This window comes from Diabrotica undecimpunctata, chromosome 3 (genome assembly GCF_040954645.1).
Source record: "Diabrotica undecimpunctata isolate CICGRU chromosome 3, icDiaUnde3, whole genome shotgun sequence".
Taxonomy (NCBI): domain Eukaryota; kingdom Metazoa; phylum Arthropoda; class Insecta; order Coleoptera; family Chrysomelidae; genus Diabrotica; species Diabrotica undecimpunctata.
This window is the reverse complement of record NC_092805.1, coordinates 113,979,017-114,002,769: the sequence shown is the minus strand read 5'-3', so window position 1 is coordinate 114,002,769 and position 23,753 is coordinate 113,979,017. Positions and strand designations below refer to the sequence as shown.

Below are 23,753 nucleotides of genomic sequence, written 5' to 3'. Positions count from 1 at the left end.
GGCCAACCCTGTACATATATGATTACTGATGTTTGTAATGTCATAAATTAATGTGTCATTTATTTTTCGTTTTCAAACTTTAAGATCCAAATTTTTAAGGATAATCGATGGATTTTTCCTATTTTCCAATTCTCCATTTTGTCTATCTCTAGGTAAGTGTCATTCATACTAACGAGGAGTAATTATTAACAATTATGTCAATACGATTAAAACGTTACTTTTTCCCACAAAAATATTGCTTTTAGTAAATATCACATTCAAATAATTGAATCATCATTCTTATCATATTATCAAAGGCTTTCAATGCCAAGGATTATCATTGTATATATATCTTTATACCTATTTTATGTGGTGGATTACTTCACTTGTGTTATTTTTTTAAAGTTTGAACGTATCGTAACTGAGCTAGTAAAATTTTATTTTTCTCTTTTATATCTCTGCATTTTGTTCTCTCATCGGATATTCCAATTAATTGTATATTTTCCTTTAGGCTATTTTTTATTTTCTTCCTCTTTTCTAATCAATTCTAATAGTTTTGTTTTTAAGAAGGTATATTTTCGGTAAGAAATATAGTAGAACGGTCAGATTTTTAGGTTCTGATAGGTGTGCTTTAAGATATAGTGCAGCGGCTGGTTGTTCTGATAATTACAGTGACCCTCCCTCTTACTGCATGCTTGCGTTTATAACTGATGAAGTAGGTATATCTTTTGTAATCACTCTTGTTATTGTTAAAATTATTGATAGTAAAAGGACGTTATAAAAACAGTGTTGTATTAAAGATTAATGTAAGTATACAGTTCAAAATTGTTAAAATTCAGCAAAAAGTGCGAGCATGTTCCCGCTCTTTTTTATTTTAAAAATACAAAAGCTAAAAATATAATAACTTTTTTAAAACGAGAGTCTTTTTATTATTACACTTATCATTTGTGGGAATATTAATTAAACAACACAACAATTAACAATGAATCACTTAAAACACGTGTACACTTATAACTTTACTGCGCATGACGCGGTTCCGCGTTTTACCGATTCATAACCGAGTGATCACGACTCTGATCCATGTTTTCAAACAAGTCATAATTAGTAAAAAAATATTCCTCCATCACTTTGTTTATCATATGATTCGACATCTACGTAAAGAAATCTACAATGGGCGTCAGCAACACCTTGAAGAACAATTGAATAATAATGCTTATAATTCCAATATAGTGAGCCAACGAAGTCAGCGAAGGTGGACAACGAAACCTCATATGCTTTCCATCAATTCAGTCTACACAATTTGGAAAATTCCACTTTATTTCACAAAAAAATCCTCAGCAACTACTTCATGTGTTATAGTTGTCGGCAATGGCATATGTTGTGTGTTAACTTCATCCCATATCACTCCACATACTTCATAAAAAATAATGTTTCACACTGCTGAATCAGCCATTCTAAATGAAAATGACAGAGATCTGAATGACAGTCCTGTTGACAAAAACCTAAAAAAAATTAATCTATTACATGTTGAAAATATAAAAAAAATAAAATAAATAAAAAGAATCAAAGAATTTGAAAAATCCGTTTTTATTTTTAGATGTAGCGGTAAATACGGTAAATGCCGAATTATCAAAAGTACAGAACTGTCGTTCAGGAGACGCTGGACGAATTTCAAAGAAACCTAAATGACACTTTAGCTGCACGACCATCGAGTGGAAATATAACGATTAGAGAAAAACATGTGGAAACAAATACTGGATATGATGATGACTCTAATGACACCATACATGATGATACTCAGGCTGACAAATATAACACAGCTGTAGAAGAGATTAAAACAGTAAATGAGATAGACAATTTTTGAACTCCTAGCAGACAAAAAATAGTAAATGAGCACAGAAATCGGTTATTACCAACTAAGAAACAAAAAACCGATAGTACTTACGAACAACTTTTGCATATTGAGCAAAAGAAAGCTAGAAACATATTCGGCACGGTCGTCACTTGCTGCTGATAGTGATAACCACTTTTTAATGATTCTTTTACCACAGTTCAAACAACATACACCTGCGATAAATAGGCAACTGTTTTTAAACGAACAAATTAATATGCAGTCTAGTTTTCGTCAACTCACAAACGCACATCAAGCTAGCGTTCACTCAACCATCGTACTAAACCCCAAGTATTTGAATTGATCCTTTTATTTGATTGTTACGTTGTCATCAATCTGTAGATCTTCTATGTCTTCTTCACTTGTAGATAGGTACTCTGTTTTCGCGAGATTAATATCTAGGCCAGCCTTGGTATATTCTTCTTGTAGTTTCTTCATCATGTAGCTGAGGTCGTCTTCTTCTTTAAGTGCCCTCTCCGCTACGGAGTTTGGCAATCATCATTGCTATTCGTATCTTTGAAGCTGTTGCTCTAAATAATTGGTTAGATGTGCACTGGAACCAGTCTCTTAAATTTCGCAACCAATATATACGTCGTCTCCCCACGCTTCGTTTGCCCTGAATCTTTCCTTGAATAATTAACTGGAGCAATCGGTACTTTTTCCCTCTCATCACATGACCAAGATATTTCAACTTTCTTCTCTTGATGGTGATCAACAGCTCCCGTTCTTTGTTCATTCTTCGAAGAACTAAACTATTTGATATTTTGTCTGTCCAAGGTCTTTTCAAAATGTTTCTGTATATCCACATTTCGAAGGCCTATAGTTTATTGGTATTTCTCTTGTTTAAAGTCCAAGTCTCAACTCCGTACAGCAGTATCGAGAAGATGTACCATCTAACCAATCTCATTTTCAGGTTTAAGTTAATGTCATGACTTCCCAGAATGTCCTTCATATTAACAAAAGCAGCTCGAGCCTTTCCAATTCTAGTTTTTATTTCTTCTGTGATGTCATTGTTGTTCCCAAATATTTATATTTGTGCACATGTTCGATTGCGTTATTGTGAATGTACAGGTTTGCATTCAATCTTTTTTTTTTAAATAATCATGAATTTGAGGTCGTCTTGGTATTGTGCAATCACTACTTGATCGTCTGCAAAGATTAACGTATATAGGTATTCGTTCCATACCGGTACTCCCATGCCTTCGCATGTTCTGTTCCATGAAGTCAACGCTTTCTCTAAGTGTATTTTGAATAGGGTTGGAGATGTGGAACAACCCTGCAGGAGCCCTTTTGTTGTGGCGAAGTCTCCTATGATTCTTGTTCCCATTTTATTGGACATTTTATTTTCTTTATACAGAGCTTTTGTAGCTTCTATGAGTTCCGTCTGTATTTCTAATTTGTACCTTGCCTCCCATAGTTCTGAGTTCTTGGTACAGAGTCATACGCCTTTCTCATGTCCACAAATGCCAAATTATATCTCTATTTTTTGCTTTTTTCTTTTCCAACAGTTGTTCCAGTGTGTATATGTGGTCTATGCATGATCTTTTTGTCGTGAAGCCTGCCTGATCGTCCCCGATTTTGCCTTTTATCGCTTGCTTTATCTTTTCTTGCAGTATCTTCCCATATAATCTTCCTGTTGATGATATTATGCTTATTCCTCTGTAATTTTCGCATCGTTTTCTATCTCCTTTCTTAAATATAGATGTCATATATGCCTCCGTCCATTCCTTTAGGAGCTGTTCTCCATTTATGGCTTTCTGAAATATCCATTGTATCATCCGGTGTAATTTTTTTGATCCGTATTTTATAAGCTCAGGTGAGATGCCTCCAGGTCCCGGTGCTTTCTTATTTTTGATTGCTTTTATGGCCGTTCTCATTTCCCTATCTGTTATTTCTATTTCTTGTTGTGGGGATCTGCTTCGTCTTCGCCTGTTTTCTGTTCCAATAAATTGTGGTCTTTGTTCTGTTAATAGTTCCTTGTTATAGTCCTTCCACTGTTTGTCCTGTATATTTTCCAATTTAATTTTTTCTTTTGAGTTTTGTTTCAATCCTCTCAGTACTTTCCATGACTCCGAAGTTCTTGTACCTCCTATGTATGTTTTAATATTTAAGCAGGTTCTTTCCCATTCTTCATTCTTTTGTTATGTTATTTGTTTTTTCACCTCTCTATCTTTTTCTCTATATTCTTTATAACCTTCATCGTTGTTTGCTGTCAGCCATTTTCTGTAAAGTTGCTTTTTTTCTTCAATTATTCTCTTTGTTGGTTCATTTATTTCATAATAGTGCTGTTTATTTGTTATATGTTCTTTTCTCCAAGGGCTTTGAATGCTGATTGCTTTATACTCGCCATTATATGCTCGTATATTTCTTCGATATTGCCGTATCTAAATTCTATTAATTTTTGGTCTAGACGTTGCTGGTATAGTTCTCTTATTGATTGTTCTTGGAGTAGTTCTACATTGTTTTGTTTTTCTCTCATAGTATTCAACAGTTCTTCTGTAAAGGAGGTCTTGTTATGTTTCCAATTAATGCCCATTTTTGCTGTCAGTAGTCAATGTCCGTTCCACATTCTGCTCCTCTTCTGACTCGCACATCTTTGATTTTTATTGTGGTATCTTGTTTGATTATTTTGTAGTCTATTATCGATTTCAGCTTTCGTGTTTCTTGCGTCCATGTATATTTATGAATATTTTTATGTCTGAAGAATCCGTTGGTGATTTTAGGTTGTATAACTCAATCAGACGTTCTCCGTTATCGTTTTGTTCATCCTCTCCAAATCTCCCCACTACTTTATCGTTTTCTTTCCTTCCGGTTCTGCCGTTAAGGTCTTATGTTATAATTATCTTTACGTTCTTCTTAATTAGCTCTATTTGATGTTGAAGCTGTTCCGTGAAATGTTATTTTTCTACTCTCGAGGAATCGTCTGTTGGTGCATATACTCCTAGTATCACTGTCTACCGTATATGTCTATATGCATTTTAATTATTGGTTCTTGGTTGATCTCTCATTGATTGGTTTCTATGTTCTTCCACTTATTTTTGATTAGTATTCCCACTCCTGCCTTTGCTCTACATTCTTTATTAACTCCGCTCCAGCAGTAGATATGCTACCCTTCCTACTCCACAGATTTCACCATGTGATACTTATACTTCGGGGTCCTCTAGGACATGGGTTTTACAACCATTTACTCCAATAAACTCTAATAGTACAGAGTACCCCGAAATCTTGAATGCTTCATCCTATAGCGAACAGGAGGGAAATACAGCTCGATATTTTCATACTTTTACATAATACTATTTTGTTATTAAGAAAATATAAATACCTAAATAGTTAAAGAATATTATTATGCTCCAGTCTGCTATGGAGCTTTTCGAGTAAATATTCAAATGTTAATGGCGACGTTGTAAACGGTTGTAAATGGTTGTATAGCAACTGTTCTAAATGGTTGTATAGAGTGAATAAACAAAATATCAATCTTGCAATATTATTAGGAGATTATCATATTTATATTTCAACTTTTAAATATTTAATATTTTATTAATTTATTTTTAGAACTATGAAATTAACGTTTGAAGTTTTAACAATTATAGCGTTGCTTCAACTCTCCAGTGCCCCACTGCATAAACAATCTTGCCACAGTCCCATATATTGCCAAGGAGACCTCCTTCATATAGTCCAAACCGCAAAAATTTTTAACGATTCCAAAACCTTTGTAGATATGGCTATGATTCATCCCGTAAACGTAACTTTACAAAACTTTCATAATCTAATGGCCGAGAACGATGAAAGACCTAGTAGAGAGCAAATCAAAGAATTTGTTTATCAAAATTTTAAAGCTATCGGAGAATTAGAGGAATGGTATCCACGTGATTTTAAAAAAGAGCCGAAAATCATAAAGGAGATCCAGGATCCTGTAGTTAGAAAGTTTGCTCAGCACATAATTAATATTTGGCCCACTTTAACAAGGAAGGTGTCTTATCACGTATTCGATCATCCAGAAACCCATTCGCTTATACCTGTACAATATCCTTTTATAATACCTGGAGGAAGATTCAAAGAATATTATTACTGGGACTCCTATTGGATATTAAAAGGTTTATTGTTGAGTGAAATGATGGAAACCTCTAAAGGATTGGTTCAAAATTTGTTATCTATGGTAGAAAGGTACTCTTAATTTAATAAATTTAGAATTAAACTAACTAGTACCTACTTCTGCTTTAGCTCTATTAGTTACTTCATTCAATATGGGCTGCCATACATTTGAAATTATCTTTATCTTTACGCTGACGTAAACGTTTCCTTGTTATTTTAGTTCCATTCATTGTCTTGTCACTTGTTTAAAAATATGTTTTCTGTCCACATCTCTTTTGCCCTGTGTTTTTTATATTTTATGGTATGATTAGATTTCGTAAAAATATACACTTAACTTATTTAAACTAAAAATTAAACAAACATTCGTTAAACTTGAAGATAAACGTCGTCAAAATAATGGTTTTTCTCAATAAAAAATATTCAGCTTGAAAACCCGGAATGCCCCCCTGAGACCCATCATTAGTGCATATAACTGCCCCACTCAGAAATTGGCAAAACATCTCGTTTTATCCTTACAACCATCAGCCGAAAACGCCTCGTCCTTTGTCAAAAACTCTTTTAATTTCGTTAATTTTCTGAAAAACTTTTCTATTTCACCCTCAGATATACTAGTTAGTTTTAACATTGTTTCTTTATTCATCAACATTCCTATCGATGAACCCATTTCCATCTTGGACTCTAAACATCAAATCCCCAAGACACATTATCTCTTATAAAACACTGCATGTCTAATACATACTTTTCATTCCAAAATAATTTCTATCGTCAAATCAAAGGTGCCCCAATGGGATCCCCCCTCTCTCTTGTAATAGCTGATATCTACCTGGAAAATTTTGAAACAACAGCCCTGTCCTCATCAAATCTCAAACCCACCTGCTGGTTACAGTAAGTTGATGATAGCTGTGTTATTTGGCCCCACGGTAAAGACGCATTAGATTTCTTCCTCTCCCACCTTAATGTAATACATCTCAGTATTCAATTCATGATGGAAGTTAAGTCTGAAGCATCTTTGCCATTCCTTGACGTTCTTATTCAAAACAGCCACCTCACAGCTTTTTCTATTCCGTGTACCGGAAACCCACCCATACAAACCGTTATCTCAATGCCCAGTCGGATCATCACCCCGCCCAACTCAATTCAGTTATCAACACTCTTGTTTTCCGTTCCATAAGACTTAGCGACACCAATCACAGATCATCCGAAATCAATTCAATAATGCAAAGACTCTTACAAAACGGCTACTATAAAACCCAAATCAATAGGAGTATTCAAAAACATCTAAACCTCGTTCCATCCAAAAAACAAACCTTGCCGCAGGATCAACCCAAAATCTTTCTACCTTTTATTAAAGGTATCACTGACAAGATCAGTAGAACTCTTAACCCTGTAAACATCAAAACTATCTGCACTTATCACTCCAAGTTATCCAATCTCGTCAAAACCGTAAAATACCAAATCCCAATGAAGACCATGGTGTCAACGAGATACCTTGTTCCAGTTGCCCACGTACATACATAGGACACACAAACCGACGAATCCGTATTTACGAACAATCTATTTCTGTAAAACATTCCGATACTACTTCAGCCCTAGTTCAACATCATATTCAGATAGGCCACAAAATAGATTTTAAATAGCGAAAACCGTCACTCCTATCCGCTCCTTAAAATCAAGAATCATTCGTGAAGCATTCGACATTGAAAAACGACCTAACAGCTTAAACACGCACGATGGCGCTAAACGACTGCCGGCAACATGGCGACCGCTGCTTCAACCCATCCCGCTTAGACCGTTTCCGCGCATACCGTTCTCGCGCATACTAAGAGTATTAAAAGCAGCTACACAGGGTAGTATCGGCCGATCGGTCGTCACTTGACACTGAGGAGTAGGCAGATTGAGACCTCAGTGCCGTTTGACGGTTCTTGTATTTATACAGAACACGATACTGGCACGTCACGAGTGAGGGGAGTAGGCAGATTGAGACCCCGAACTCAAACTGAACCGTATCCCTTTTGATATTGGATCAATGCGGTTCTTCTCGAGAACATAGTAATTTTCATTTACTTGGTCGCGGAAATTTATCTGAACAATAAATCGCTTGTTCAATCTGTATCTTATTTAAAATATAATATGTATTATAATGTTTTTAGGTATGGTTTCATTCCCAATGGGGGTAGAGTGTACTATTTAAATAGATCACAACCTCCTCTCTTGAGTCTTATGGTGGACGACTATGTAAAATTCTCTAAGGACTTTGAGTTTATAAGACATAACGTGGCCACCTTGGATCGAGAATTACAATTCTGGTTAGATAATAGGCTTGTTGAAATAGAGAAAGATGGGAAGACATATCAACTCGCACATTATAATTCACTAAGTGATACGCCTAGACCTGAATCATATTTAGAAGACATAGAAACGTGTGCAGCTTTAAAAACAGAGGAACAAAGGGTAAATATATGAAACATGTAAGACCCTACTCATTTAATTCAAGCGTATATATTATAATTATATATATATATATATATATATATATATATATATATATATATATATATATATATATATATACAGGGTGTTTGGTAGGTCGATGGAAATTTTTTAAGGGATAATAGGGGACGCCATTTGCAAACTTTTTTGCTAATAATGTATCACTCAAACTGTTAAGGTTTCCGATCGAAAATAAGGCTGCTCGTCTATTTTATTTTTAAAAATAATTATATAAGCGAGATACTTACCTGACATACAAAATGCCATGCGTGTTACTTGCTCAGATTGCAAAAACCCTTCGTTGAATCTTAATGCATTGTTAAAATAACCTTCATTAATGAAACGGATAAGAAAGGTAAAACACAACAACGATACATCATGCTTTTTGCAACATTTATTATGCCTTATTAAGTATGTACACATAAACTTCAGAAAACAGTTATTGTTGTTTAAAATGAGAACCACCATTCCTAATGCACGTTCTTGTCTTGCGTCGTATTTCTGATGTGGTTACTTTTAACCTCAGTTCTGCCCTTATAATATCAGCTGCTTCGATAATCCTTTCCATTAAATGAGCTCTAGTTCGGATTGGAACTTGATAAACAAGTTCTTTGAATCTGCCCCAGATGTGGTAGTCACACGGTGTTAAATCGGGCAATCTAGCAGGCCACAAAATCGGTCCAGTTCGTCCGATCCACCTATTATGATAGTGATTGTTGAACCAAGTTGTAACAGCACGTGCACAATGTGCAAGGCATCCATCATGGTACACCATTCTTCGTCTGAGGGCGAGGGGTAAATCTTCTAAGAGCGGTGCTAATTCATTCTATAGAAAGTCTAAGTACACATGACTATTTAACCTGCCTGGCAAAGAGTAAAGTCCTATTAACTCTCGTCCGATAACTCCTACCCAAACGTTGACACTAAATTTTTGCTGAAAAGATGTTTCTTTCGGTAGATGGGGATTGTCATGTGCCCAGTAATGCAGGTTGTGAAAATTTGTCATTCCTTCTCTATTAAAACTGGATTCATCAGTCCATAAAATACTTTTAAGAAAATTACAATCGTTGATGTCTGCACCTATTAAAAAGCGGCAAAAATTTAGCCTTCTAATTGGATCACCGTCTTGAAGACCTTGTACTGGCGTGTAATGATAAGGGTATCGTCCATCGTTGTGCACTACCGACCAGACCTTCCATAACCTCCAGGATTAATACCGAAAACAGGATTATTAACACTACCAGTTTCACTAATTCGTCGATATGTGTTAATAAAGACACTTACATGGGGAAGTCGCCGGTTAGGGTAACGGCGCCGATATTCTCGAAGGGCTGCAGATCCATCACAATTCGGATGTCAAAACAGTAAAACGCACCTTTCATACGCATACAATAACCATGTTTATAAACCAAAATAAACCACTTCATAGCAGGTAGATTGTTTTTTAGCATAGCAGGTAGATTGTTTTTTGTTTGTTATGCGTTCGGAGAATGACGATAGATGATGGAAATTTTATGCAAAGAGTCAGTGTTATAGGTTTACATTTTTATTACATTCGTAAAACTGGGAAGCAGTACACCTAGATAATTTTTAAACGTGAAATAGATGGTTGTCAAATATTGACAAATTTAACTTTATTTCGGAAACCTTAACAGTTTGAGCGATACATTATTAGCAAAAAATTTTACAAATGGCGTCCCCTATTATCCCTTAAAAAATTTCCATTGACCTACCAAACACCCTGTATATATGTATCTATTATATATGTAGATATATTATCCTTAATTATATAATAATTTTATTGCCTTTGATGGTGATTTTTTTTTCACAGTTCTCTATAGCATATCTCATAATCCACTCGCTCTGTTGACAGAAAAACACTCAATAAGTTCACTTTCCACCTTGACCTGGGCCCTGATTCTATTTCATTTCGATGTCGAAATTTAAAAGCGACTACGCCATGACAGTCGCAATCGCTAGCGATTCTCATTCATTTCGATTGTAGTTAAAACTGGGGATATTTACTTTATCATTTTGACACTGCTGAAAATTTGGGTTGGCCCTGTTGTTTATTGGCTGCACTACGCTTGTTGAATGTTTGTTTTGTTTACGTTACGTGAACGTCTTTTTTTTCTTGTTTGAGTTGTTAAATCATAAATATTGGCCATTCTCAATTATATTTTGAATTGAAAGAAAAGATGGCAAGAAAAAAAAGGCGATGTGGGAGATCCTTAAGTTATAACCACTAAGATTTGACTTAGTGGTTATATTCTAATATATTTTTAAATTTACTGCAGCTTAGTAATACTAACCCTAAACATTTTGGGTATCCTAGAGGCATAAACACCTTCTTCCAAATATGGTTCTAATACCCTTATTAAATAATTTGCAGCTTGTTTATTAAGCCGGAATTGCTGCCTAAATTGAGCATCACTTAGTGAAAAAGAATTTTGAGTATCCCGTAACATTCTTCTTATCCTCCGTTATGAACGTCGGATATCTAACCTCTCTAATTCCTCCAAAACTAGCAAATGTCCGTAAAACACAGCCATATTGATACTTTTTGCCTCAGTTTTCCTTGCAAGGATCAAAACACCGCCTACTTAAACTGAACCTAAGTTCACTTCTCCCAGTCCAGTCAGTCATGTCAGATTAATTTCGACTCGAAATGAAATTTCAACCACTTTCTTGTGGTTGAAATTAATTTCGATAAGTCGAAAACTAGTGACGTCGTTTGGTTAGTTCAGCTGAAATCCACAAGGTTCGCAAAGTCGCATTTCGACGTCGCCATATTAATTTCGACATGTTTTGAGTCGAAATCTCAATTAGAATCAGGACCCTGGTCGCCGTTATTGCCGTACAGATTTTTTATTAGGAAGATTAAATGATGGAAATAGAATATTAATAAAATACAAAATTAGAGATACACCTATTTTGGGATACGGAGATTCCATATTTGATATTTGCACTGTTGCCAGATTTGCCGTTTCTCTTATATTATTAGTAACTTTTTTTTTTCAAATTCATTACCCTGTATATTCAGTCATTATTGGAATCTCCTATTCAATACGAGTTCAACTATATATAACACTTATGATTTTATGTAGTCTGGAAGGTCTTAAATACACAAACCAGTGCAAAATATGTAGAATTTAATAAATTTAAATATTTAAATATAGAATACTGTGACTTTGACATTTGTTCACCATTTACATTATTAACTAAAACTGACAGTAGTTGTGTTTCGAAAAGTTCTACAAGATAAATTGCTTCTCTAAAATGGCCCTTAACGAAAAAGAACGAATTACTATTCTAATGATGAGAGGGTACGGTGAGAGAAAAAGATCTTATTGTGAAGTAGCCAACTTGTTCAATGATACTTTCCCAAACCGTTCTCCTATTCATAAGGCGACGCCACAAAAAAATGTAAAGCGAGTTGAGGAATCTGGAGAAGTAAAAGATAGATACCGATCAGGTAGACCGAAAAGAGTTATGAATGACAACAAAACTTTAGATACTTTATAACGTAAAGTTTTGTTGAAGATCCAAATACATCCTCACGCAGGGTTGCACAAGTACATGATGTAGGTCGTTCTTCAGTCTTGTGTATATTACGTGAGAATAAATTTAAACCATACAAAATTAAGGTATTGCAAGAATTAAGTGAAGATGACTTCGATCGTAGATTAGGGTTTACTGAGGTAATGATGGATAAAATTTAAAATGATGAAAATTTCGTTAACAGAATACGTTTTTCCGATGAAGCAACCTTTACACTGTGTGGAAGTGTAATTCGACACAATTTAAGGTACCGGAGTGACGTAAATCCACACTGAATGCGTGAAAATCATACTCAAAGACCACAAAAATTAAATGTATGACCAGGTATAGTAGTTACCCAGTTCATTGGGTCATTTTTTATCGAAGGAAATTTAACGTCAGACAGTTACGAAATGTTACTTAAAAATGTAATTGTACCTACACTGAGAAACTTGTTTGGGGCCAACTTTAATTAAATAAGTTTTCAGCAAAATGGAGCTCCAGCTCATTTTTGTGTAAATGTTCGGCGTTATTTAAATGAGATATTTCCCAGACGATGGATTGGTAGACGAGGTAGAATTGAATGGCCTCCACGTTCACCTGATTTCAATCCTAAAGATTATTTTTATTTGGCATACATAGGCAACGAGGGAACGAATTATCGATGAATCTCGAATAATTTCTAGACAATCATGGAGAAATATGCTAGACGGATTCTACCATCGATTAGGGTGGAGCACATCTTGAACACTTGATAAAGTAACCATTATGTTAAAAAATGTTGCAATCTATCAATTGTTACGTTTTAATGTAGTTGAAAATAGTTATTATTAAAAAATTTATTGAAACAATTAGGCGTTGCCAGACTTCTGTTTTATGTATTTAAGACCTTCCAGACTATATAAAATCATAAGTATTACATATGATTGAACTCGTATTAAATAATAGATTTCAATAATGACTGAATATACAGGGTGATGAATTTGAAAAACCAAAGTTGCTAATAATATAAGAGAAACGGCAAATACGGCAACATTGCAAACATCAAATATGGAATCTTCGTATCTCAAAATTGGTGTACCTTAAATTTTGTGCAATTATGACTAGCAATTTACGAGATAATTGGCCGTTTCCAGACTTTTGGGCCACCCTGTATATGTATTTCCAGTTATTTTTATCGGTGTTTCCATTTAGTCTTCCTTTTTGTATTATGAGCATCCCATTTCTGTTTTTTTTTTTGATCAGATTTAAAAAACGTCCTTTTTTTGTGAATAATTTTGGTCTCTTGTTGTTCTTTTCCCTTTTTTGTTTTTTACATTTTAAAGATTTTAAATTTTAAATTTTACAGGTTTTTTACATCTTAGATTTTACAGGTTAAACTTAAAGATAGAAGCTGGTGCTGATGTTCATGATGTCGCACTTTTGCACTAATTTGTTAAAAATGTTAATGTTGATTTGTTCGTAATGGGTTAAGTATGGCATACCAATTTGGCTCTGAGCAGCTCATTTAATAACATTGTTGAATTTTAACACATATTTTTTAATTTCAATTTATATTCCGTTGTGTGGAAACTTTCAACAACCATATAAAAAATTGTTTTAGTACGAATGCTACACAGATCTAAAAAGTGGAGCCGAAAGTGGATGGGACTTCAGCAGTCGTTGGGTTTATGATCATTTGGACAGACCGGCAGGAAACCTTACGTTCATTAGCACAAGAAGAAATATTCCTGTCGATTTAAATGCTTTTCTATATAAGGCATTTAAAGTAATGTATAAATTCTATCTTATTTTACAAAATACGGAGCAGGCTAAGTTTTACCAAAATCTAATGGAGAAATGGAGAGAATCTATCACTCAAATTTTGTGGCATGAAGAGGATGGTACATGGTAACTAATTTAGTTTAAGTATCGCTAATATTTTCTCTCCTTAATAAATTTTATCGTAACTTCTGTCTCTAATTATACAACTATATAATAAAGGTTTTCTTAGTTATTGAATACTAAGGTGCGTTATTCATTTATTAAATGCTGGCAACAATTCCGGCTCACTCATTTGTGCACTTTGTACAGCTCTGAAAAGTTCATGAACGTCGAGGTTTGCCAATTCAATTATATACTTTAGTCACGATTATTTCTTTCTCTATGTCACATTTTGAAGGTCTCAAGGTAATTTATGATGTTAGATTTTATTATCCAAGTCTCAGCCCCATGCAGCAGCACTAATTAAATTAAGCATTTCATAAAAGAGTGCCTTTAAATTAAGACTTTTGTTGGTAAAAAGAGTTCTCATATTCATAAATATTGCTCTTGAACGCTCAATTCCGCTACATGTCTCTGTGCACGGGCCAAAGTCCTCAGTTATTTAACTTTTACATTTACACCCAAATGTATATTTGGTGTTCTGCTCACCACCATTACTTTCGGTTTATCTATGTTAGTTTTTAAGCCAAACTGTTTTTTTCTGTTTAATGTGTCGATTAGTGCTTCGTGGTTGTCGGCTATTATGACTGCGTCGTCGGTATAGAATAGAGAAGTTTATTAACAACCTGCCTGTCTTACGCCTTTCTCTATTGAGAAGTCCTGTGTAGTTTCATTCCATTAATGAGAGGTTCTTAATGAATCTTAAGTCATTCTGGTCTATTATTCTACCTTGTAAAGAAGTTTTATAGGCTTTCTAAAGTATCATTTATCTATGATTTTCTATGAGTAACTGCGAAACAATCTAAAGGGTGAAAAAAAAAATAAATAGAGATAACATGGTCAATTAAAATGAGAAAATCATATCTGATAGGATGAATACCTACCAATTTTTACAGTAGATTATGCACGAAAAGATTCAGAACGTGTGCAGCACAGCAATGAGAAGAAGGTCTTGGCTGAAAACCCCAAGAAAATGATTCACTTGCAGTTCTATATAACTTTTCCAAGCTGCCTCAATAGTTAAAATTGTGACGATTTTCAACTCCTGTAGTACATATATGGCACTTAAATACGAAGAAAATATTCTTTTAATATTGTTTGATCGGTTTTTAGATAATTAGGTAACAACATTCCATTTGTAACCCAAAAAATTGATCTCACAACCTTTTTAGTCTATTGTCATTCCTTTACTTGCTTATGAGCTGAGCAATCAGGTCAGTCCTCTCGCCAGTTAATTGGTACAATTCATACAATCCATAGCAGTAAAACTGAATTACACTGTAATAACGAATCTACACAGAAATCAGTTTTATTCATTAAACGGGCAGAATGTTAAGAAGTCTTACTCAAAATATTTTTAGATTTTAAGTTACCCAGTGCAATATCCTCGCATAGCGACACCTTTACATGGAAATCGCCAGCTGACAAAGACAACAAAATCGTCAGAAATCAAATTGACTACATCCTAATAAAATACAGATATCGAAACTCAATTCAGGCAGTAAAGGCATATCCAGGAGCAGAAGTATCCTCTGATCACAGTCTTCTTATTGCTAGGTTTCAACTTCAACTAAAAAAGACGCAAAAAAGCCGCAACAACAATAAACTTAACATACAGAAACTAAAGTCAGAAGAAACAAAAGAAAATCTGAATCACGAAATCAACACAAATCTAGATAGGAACCCAATAAATAATTGCAACGTAGAGCAGCAGTGGCAATTCTTCAAAACCTCTATATCGGAGCCAAGTAAGAAAGTACTTGGAGAACAACCAAATGTAAGAAAAAAGAGGAAATTCTAGAGTTGATAATTGAAAGGAGAAAAAACAAAACCATCAATACGATCCGCTATAAACAGCTTCAAAACCAAATAAGAAGAAAAATTAGGGAGGCTAAAGAAACCTACTTCTCTGAAAAATGTAAAGAAATAGAAGAACTTCAAAACAGATATGATAACTTTAATCTACATAAAAAAGTCAAAGAACTAGCCGGAGCAGGAAGTAGAAGAACCTCAAATATATTGCTCGACAAAAATGGAAATATTATATTGGAGGCAGAACAAAAACTACGACGATGGAAAGGGTACATCGAGGAATTATTTCATGACCAGAGAGAAGCTAGTACATCTGTAGATAGCCAAACGGGAGATGTAGGCCCAGAGATAACCAAATCAGAAGTTAGTCAGGCATTAAACTCAATGAAAACCAATAAATCTGCTGGTTAAGATGAATTACCAAGCGAGCTATTAAAGTTGGTCAACGAGTAAAACCTGGACATAATAGTGGAACTGTTCAACGCTATCTATACTACGGGAATTATCCCTAGAGAAATTTTGACATCAGCATTTGTGTGTTTGCCAAAGAAAGTGAATGCCAAAGATTGCAGTGACTATCGAACCGTAAGCTTAATGTCACATAATTGAAAATTCTGTTAAAAATTATCCACGCCAGAATTCACTCTAAACTGGAGCTGGATATTAGTGACACAATATGGGTTCCGCAATGGTATGAGTACCAGAGAGGCACTATTCTCCTTCAACGTGCTGACGCAGAGATGTTTGGATGTTAACCGTATTCTTTACGTCTGTTTTATAGACTACAATAAAGCGTTTGATAAAGTAAAACATGACCGACTCATGGAAATTTAAAAAAATAAAAACCTAGATGAAAGAGATTTAAAACAAACCTTTATTACAATCAACGAGCAATAGTACGAATTGAAAAAGAGACATCCGAAGAAATGGAAATAAAGAGAGGAGTCAGGCAAGGTTGCATACTATCACCTCTATTATTTAACGATTATTCTAAAGAGGTAATTCGAGAAACTCTGGAAGATGAAACAGTCGGCATAAGATTAAATGGAGTCCTAGTTAACACCATTAGATATGCAGATGATACAGTAATAATAGCCGATAGTTTACAAGACCTGGAAAGACTCATAAGTAAAATAGTAATGTGTAGTAGAAAGTACGGACTCTCGCTCAATATCAAAAAGACGAAGTTTATGAAAATTTGTAAAAACAACCACAATACTAACGAAATCTTGGTAGTAGAGGGCCAGCAGATCGAAAGAGTAAAAAAGTACACTTACTTAGGAACACTTATAACAGAAAATGATGACTACACTGCAGAAATCAAAGTCAGAATCGAAAAAGTACGTTCTAATTTTATAAAAATGAAAAAGGTCCTATGTGGCAAAGACTTAACATTAGCCCTTAAAGTACGTCTAACAAAATGTTACGTATACAGTGTCAATCAGTTACAGTGGAGTGGAATCATGGACGTTAAATCTAGACACAATGAGACGACTTAACGCCTTTGAAATGTGGACCTATAGAAGAATTATGAGGGTTTCCTGGGTAAATAGAGTTACGAACAATGAAGTACTGAGAAGAATAGGTAAAGAGAAGGAAGTTGAACTTACAATTTAAAGAAGTAATCGGACATCGCTATCTCGGACATGTGATGCGGGGCGAGAAGTATGGCATCCTGCGACTCATAATGCAAGGAAAGATAGATGGCAGAAGAAGCATTGGAAGAAGACGAATTTCATGGCTTAAGAACCTAAGAGAATGGTTTGGATGCAGCTCAAAATAACTATTTAGAGCTACTGCCTCAAAAATTAAAAATAGTTATGATGATTGGCAACCTCCGTAGCGGAGGTGGCACCTGAAGAAGAATAAGTGCAATATCCATCATGTCAATGACTTTTAGACCGACTAAATTGTTAACAATACAATACCCGTTTAGTTATCATATCCGTTGCCTCAAAAATTGTATCTTGATTAATCGTCTATCATTCGTAACCGTAACCATAACCAATAAATATTTTTCCAGCAGTAGGACTTTTTGGACATCCAGAGCGACGATGATCTCTATACGACTTCGCCCAACCAATTTACTATTCAATTACGATATGTGAATCCATTCTTCACGATTTATGTTATATATTTTTTATTTTCCTGGAAGATCGGTGGCATTCTAAGAACTTTTCAACCAGCCATGCAGTTCTAATAAAAATAATCTTTTGTCTTCGTTGTAGGTATGATTATGATCAGAAGCTTAAAAAACCTCGAAGACATTATTATGCCAGTAACCTTACACCTCTATGGGCCGGAGCATTCTATGAAAATTTAAAACAAGAATTGGGGGCTAAATCTGTCAGATATTTGCGAAAACAAGGAATAGATGCATATAGAGGAGGTATTCCATCATCGTTGTTTCCCACGGGTCAGCAATGGGATTTTCCTAACGCTTGGTCTCCATACCAAAATCTAGTAATTATAGGTTAGTATGTTATATAGATTGAAAAGTTCCTATGGTCCTTATTGCCATTTTTATTTCGGTATTATATTTACCGGTGTGATGTTGCCAAACAACTAAAATTTGTGAACAAATACAGATCAGTATGCAGTTGCTTAAAATTGTCCTCATAAGTTAGATCTAAGTTACCAAATCTAAATATTACATTCTTTACATTCGACGCCCATCGAGAATCCATTTAGCAGTGCTCTGTGCCCGTGAAGATTTGCAGCACCTCCCACTCATTACTCATTCACACATCCAAATATAAGATGGGACGCACAGGTCCCATCAATGTACCAGCTCGTGTCAGAATTGCCTCTCACAAACATGGGTTTTGACCCCCTTGAGTTTGACCCTCAGATCCTCTCACCTCATCCACCTTACTTTCATATGCGTCGATTGCTATATTCGCCAAAATAGTGCAACAGGTCAGATTTATTCTTTACATGATTAACCGTCGTGTCTAATGACCTCATACACATATAGGCATCTGTTACAGAAACGTTTACCAACTCTCCCCAATTCTATAAGACTTCCACGATCCATCCTTGGTTCGAATATACTATCAAACCCCACCAAGTCACTTAATCCCGTTCTCTCGGTTTGATTTGCAATATATGGGGACCGCAGGACGTGGTACCATAGCAAACTCTTGTCCACCAATACAGTATACCATTACTCAATCTTAGTCTTTCGCTCTCTCATACCACTAATCAAAACTTAACCCAACTCAAACCAATCTAAGCTAACGAAACCAAACTTTAGGTTTGGTTTGGTTAGTTAGCTAAACTGGGTCGTTTCGATCTCCTGCACCCTAAAACATCTTTTTCTTTAAAATAACTAAATAAATGTTTAGTATGTCTAATATGCAAAATTATGTTAAAAATCGTTCTAGAACATTTTTCCTAAATACTTGTTAATCTTTGTGTCCATTTGCAAATTGGTAATCAACGTTTTTAAGTATTATTTTAATCATCATCAATAATTCGCGCGTAACTGTGTAGAATGTAGAAAATGGGGCGGCCAATAGAGCCTGATACACCGCGACCTTTGCAGATCTATTGTGTTTCCCCCTTATTTTAAAGCACTTCATCTAGCTTGGTCCTCTTAATGAGACTCAACAGCCTTGATAGTGGCCTTTTCATGTAGCCTGGTGCTTCCGGTTTTTCCTCTCCGAGTTCTAGAAACCGCATTCGTGCGAGACCTTCGCAATGGCACAGAACGTGTAGAGCGGTTTCCTCTTCTTCCAGACAGAAACGACAGGTGTTCTCTTCTGTCAGGCCTATGAGACTCAAGTGTCTATTGAGTCTACAGTGCCCAGTGAGCAGACCCACTATCATTCTGACAGTCCTGCGTCTGTGCGAAAGTAAGTCTGCTGTAAATTTAGCCGAATGTCCTTTGATGAACTGTTTGGCCTGCCTCTGTCCTGGTGAGTTGTTCCACCACTCAAGAGACTTCTGTTGCACCCATTTGTGTATGGCTGCCCTTTTTATCGTATTTGCGATTCCAAAGAAGGGTTCCGGACCAACCAGTGGCGTAGATGCGCCTTCTCGGGCCAATTCATCGGCCTTCTCGTTGCCACGATGACCCTTATGTCCCGGCACCCAGGCAAATGTCAACCTGTTTTGACTTCCCACCTGAGAGAGGACATCCAAACAGTTCCATACCAGCCATGAATCGACCTGTACCGAACTGAGAGCCTTTAGAGCCGCTTGACTATCCGAATAGATAACGATGGAGTCGTTATTTACTTTTCGGCCGATTAGCTCCATAGCGCACCTGTGTATAGCAGCTAATTCGGCTTGAAATACAGTCGCGTATGTTCCTAGACATACCCGGACTTCCGTCCTTGGTTTTATGCCATATATTCCAGCCCCCGTACCTGTATCCGTTTTGGAGCCGTCCGTATACCATATTGAGTTTGCTGTTAGCGGCGGACCAGTTTCCCAGTCCTCTCTTTTTGGTATTGTAATTTGAAAATTTTTGTTAAAACTATACCTCGTAACCATTCGGTCTACAGGCATTCCTAGAACGGGGTCTGCCTTTATGTCCTGGTATAGCCTTAAGTTATCAGCTCCCTGCATCATACTTATTGGAGTTTGGCCTTGGATCAACCGATGTACTATTGATCTGGCTTCACTCTGTATGTATATATGCAGAGGTGGTAGGTTTAGCAGAACTTCTAGCGCGTCCGTTGGGGCTGTTCTCATGGCTCCTGTAACACTCAAGCATGCAAGCCTTTGTGTGCTACTGAGCAATCGAATCGCCCCGGACTATTGCGTTTTGTTCCACCACGCCACTGAACCATAAGTTATCATGGGCCTTATAACCCTTGTGTATAACCAGAGGTTCATTTTAGGATTTAACCCCCAATTCTTACCACACATTCGTCTACATGTGTTCAGGGCCATAGTGGCCTTCTGTGTGACTTTCTGAATGTGTGCATTCCATGTCAGCCTCTGGTCGAATATTACACCTAAGTACTTGGCCTGACTTGTGAATGGGATTTCTACTCCCTTGAGCACTAGTGGCTGTAAGCCTTGCAGTGCTCTTTTTCTGGTGAAGGGAACAACAGATGTTTTTTAAGGGTTAACCTTCAGGCCTTCTTCCTCACACCAGCTGTCCACCATCCTCAGAGCGACTTGAAGTCTCTCCGAAATTATTTTGGTAAAGCGTCCTCGGACTACAATTACCAAATGGTCCGCATAACCCAGATAGTAAAAACCCTCCCTGGACAGTGTATTAAGTAGGTCGTCCATAAGCGTAGCCCACAGTAATGGGGATAAAACTCCTCCTTGTGGGCAGCCGCTTCCTGCCTTCGCTTCAATAGTGGCTTCACCTAACGAGGACACAATGATCCTGTTTGTTAAGGTCGCCTTTGTCCACTCGCATATGAAGGCAGGAACTCCTCTTCTTTTAAGCGCGTCCGTTACAGACTCGAAGGAGACGTTATTAAACGCTCCCTCCACGTCCAGAAACGTCGCCACCGCTATCTCCTTGTCATCTAGCGACTTTGAGAGCAGTCTGTTAAGATCATCCAGCGCCAAGTCAGTTGACTTTCCTGGCTGGTATGCATATTGGCGATCGCTAAGTGGATTCTCCATCAGCACGTCGTCCCTAATATACCTGTCTATCAATCTTTCCAGCGTTTTTGCTAGGAAAGAGGATAGACTTATTGGTCTGTATGACTTGGGGGTCTGGTCCATTACCCTACCAACCTTGGGGATATATGTGACTTTCACCCTTCGCCATGCGGTTGGAATATATCTCCATGCCAAACTAGCTTTGAAGATCTTTGTTAGATGCGGGATGATCACATCCTGTCCCTTCTGTAGCAAGGCTGGATAAATCCCGTCCATTCCAGGTGATTTGTATGGCTGGAATTTATTGATGGCCCACCTGACTTTTTCCGGTCTCGTGATGTCGGTAGCTAATTTCCAGTCCGCCTTAGTAGGCCTTCTGGGATGAGCTACCTCTACCGAAGGATTATTGTCAATGGATGAGCTGGGAAAATGTACCTTGGTGAGCATTATTAAGCTTTCCTCCAGGGTTTCTACATACGTTTCGTCCTCTTTCTTCAAGAGGCCGACTTGATTCGCAATACCATCCTCGCGTAACTGTGTAACCAGATGCTTAAAATACTTACTATGATATACCGTTTTTTGATTATATACCAAATCGTTTTAAATTTTCCTATCCTCGACTGTGATCAGTTCATATTTCCGACCCTTAGCTAAGGTGTTCTCTAACTATTTTAACTCTTTAACTTAAATAGTGATTTTCCCCATTCAAGATGTCTTCTTTCGTGTGTCTGAATAAATGTTGTCATATAACAGGCTACGACGTCCGTCGCATTTCATAAGCGTTTAGCATTATTCATCTACCAAGAAGGTTAAACAGTCGTTAATTTTCTCGTCCATCGTTAATGTGGCTGGAAATATTTAAGAGATGTAAATCAACAACGTCCGTCGCAGAGGACGTTTTTCTAATGCTCGTATGAACCCCGTCTTATTCCACGGTGCCGCTGATAAATCAAAACTTGTGTTGTGATCGGCGGGTCGGCCTATCTAAGCCACCATCGCAACATTGCGAATTCTAATAGCATCGTTGTGAAGTAGAGATGGCTTTGGTATAACGCAACCTTCATTTTTCCTCGATAAAAAAAATGGATTGGAAAAAATCTACAAATTTATATTGTCTGGACGTTGCCCGTAGTCACTCGCTGCCCACCCAATGAGGAGATCTTAATATTCCGGTGTCGATTCACTCTTTCGTATTTTGGTCTCCATTCCGAAGGTCTGTTATGAACAAATCCAGCTTTGTAGCTTTGGTTAACAAGCTTCGCTTCAAACATTTGAATGTTTCAGGATTAGACAAGAGTGAGGATCCGGAAGCTGTAGAAATGGCCCAATCTCTTGCCCATAATTGGGTTAATTCAAACATAAAAGCTTTTCATGAAAATAAAGTCATGTTTGAAAAATACAGTGCAGAATCCAGCGGCCATTTTGGTGGAGGCGGTGAGTATCATATACAAGCCGGATTTGGTTGGAGCAATGGTTGCGTCTTGGAACTTATCCATCTCTATTATAGAACTAAACGGAGGAAGTACGAGGTTTTCCAATAGAGGTAGGAATGATATAAAATAATAATAAACGTACAAAATTTTAATGTATTTCATTTATAAATGGAACTTATTAATTCTTTGCTCGATAAAGTATTTTACAAACAAATAAAAAATATAAAAATTAAAACTCTTTCTTTTTGGAATATGTTTGTTATATGATAAACGTTTCCCACTTAGTGTTTGGAAAGTGATTGAACAGTGAGTTAATTTAAAAAAAAAATACTAAGTTGTACCTATACAATGACTTCTATACCAATATACAATAACAATTTTGATAGTCCTGTCCCAGCTAAAATTCTTTCAACCAATTACGCATTATTAATAATAGTAAATGCATTTAGATTACTGTAGAGACAAGACATATATGTCTCATACCGATGTTTGAAAATTCGGCGTTATGTCAGTTTGAAACGTATTATGCGTTGTCCCTGTCGTAGGGTGAGTTTTGCCTTAAAAACTTTTAACAGAAAATAATATTTTGTGGTTAGATTGTATCATTGTTGTGAAATTTGTAAACAAATGCACTTGTTGCTCCTCTTTGCTTGTGAGTTTTTGGTTTCAAATTAGTTCAAATGTCATTAGACAACATGGGAAAGTAAGTAGTTCGGGTATTCCAAAATTATAAAAATTTCTAGGATCGAAGCGTATTTTACGCATGCATGAGTCATAGCCGTTTAGATAATCCACTAAACCGTATTCATTTTACAAATTCCCAATCGTCCATAGAACCATGTGTAAGCCAAACAGGGTCGTACTAATGTACGACCTATGTATCATATGATTTTTAAAAATATTTACTTTTGAAACTGAAAGTGTAAGAATTTCTTGAAATTTAATCATTATATCACAATTAAACTAAACTCTAAAAAATAACACGACCAGTAAATAACTTAACAATAACTATAACATAA

General features: G+C 36.2%; 1 protein-coding gene across 4 annotated transcripts; it reads left to right on the top strand.

The window, feature by feature from the left end:
• LOC140437253 (trehalase-like) lies at positions 1–22,950 on the top strand. Of its 4 annotated transcripts, XM_072526667.1 has the most exons (7): positions 36–152; positions 1,577–1,819; positions 5,423–6,034; positions 8,113–8,413; positions 13,596–13,882; positions 17,956–18,200; positions 22,586–22,947. In XM_072526667.1, exons 3-7 carry the CDS (start codon positions 5,427–5,429, stop codon positions 22,840–22,842), a joined length of 1,698 nt encoding a protein of 565 aa, XP_072382768.1. In that variant the 5' UTR covers positions 36–152; positions 1,577–1,819; positions 5,423–5,426; the 3' UTR covers positions 22,843–22,947. The 4 variants fall into 4 exon arrangements, with proteins under 4 accessions (XP_072382767.1, XP_072382769.1, XP_072382768.1 ...); XM_072526666.1 differs by lacking the exon at positions 1,577–1,819 and having other exon boundaries at positions 1–152; XM_072526668.1 differs by lacking the exon at positions 1,577–1,819 and having other exon boundaries at positions 14–152; positions 5,587–6,034.
• The last annotated feature ends 803 nt before the right edge of the window (positions 22,951–23,753 follow it).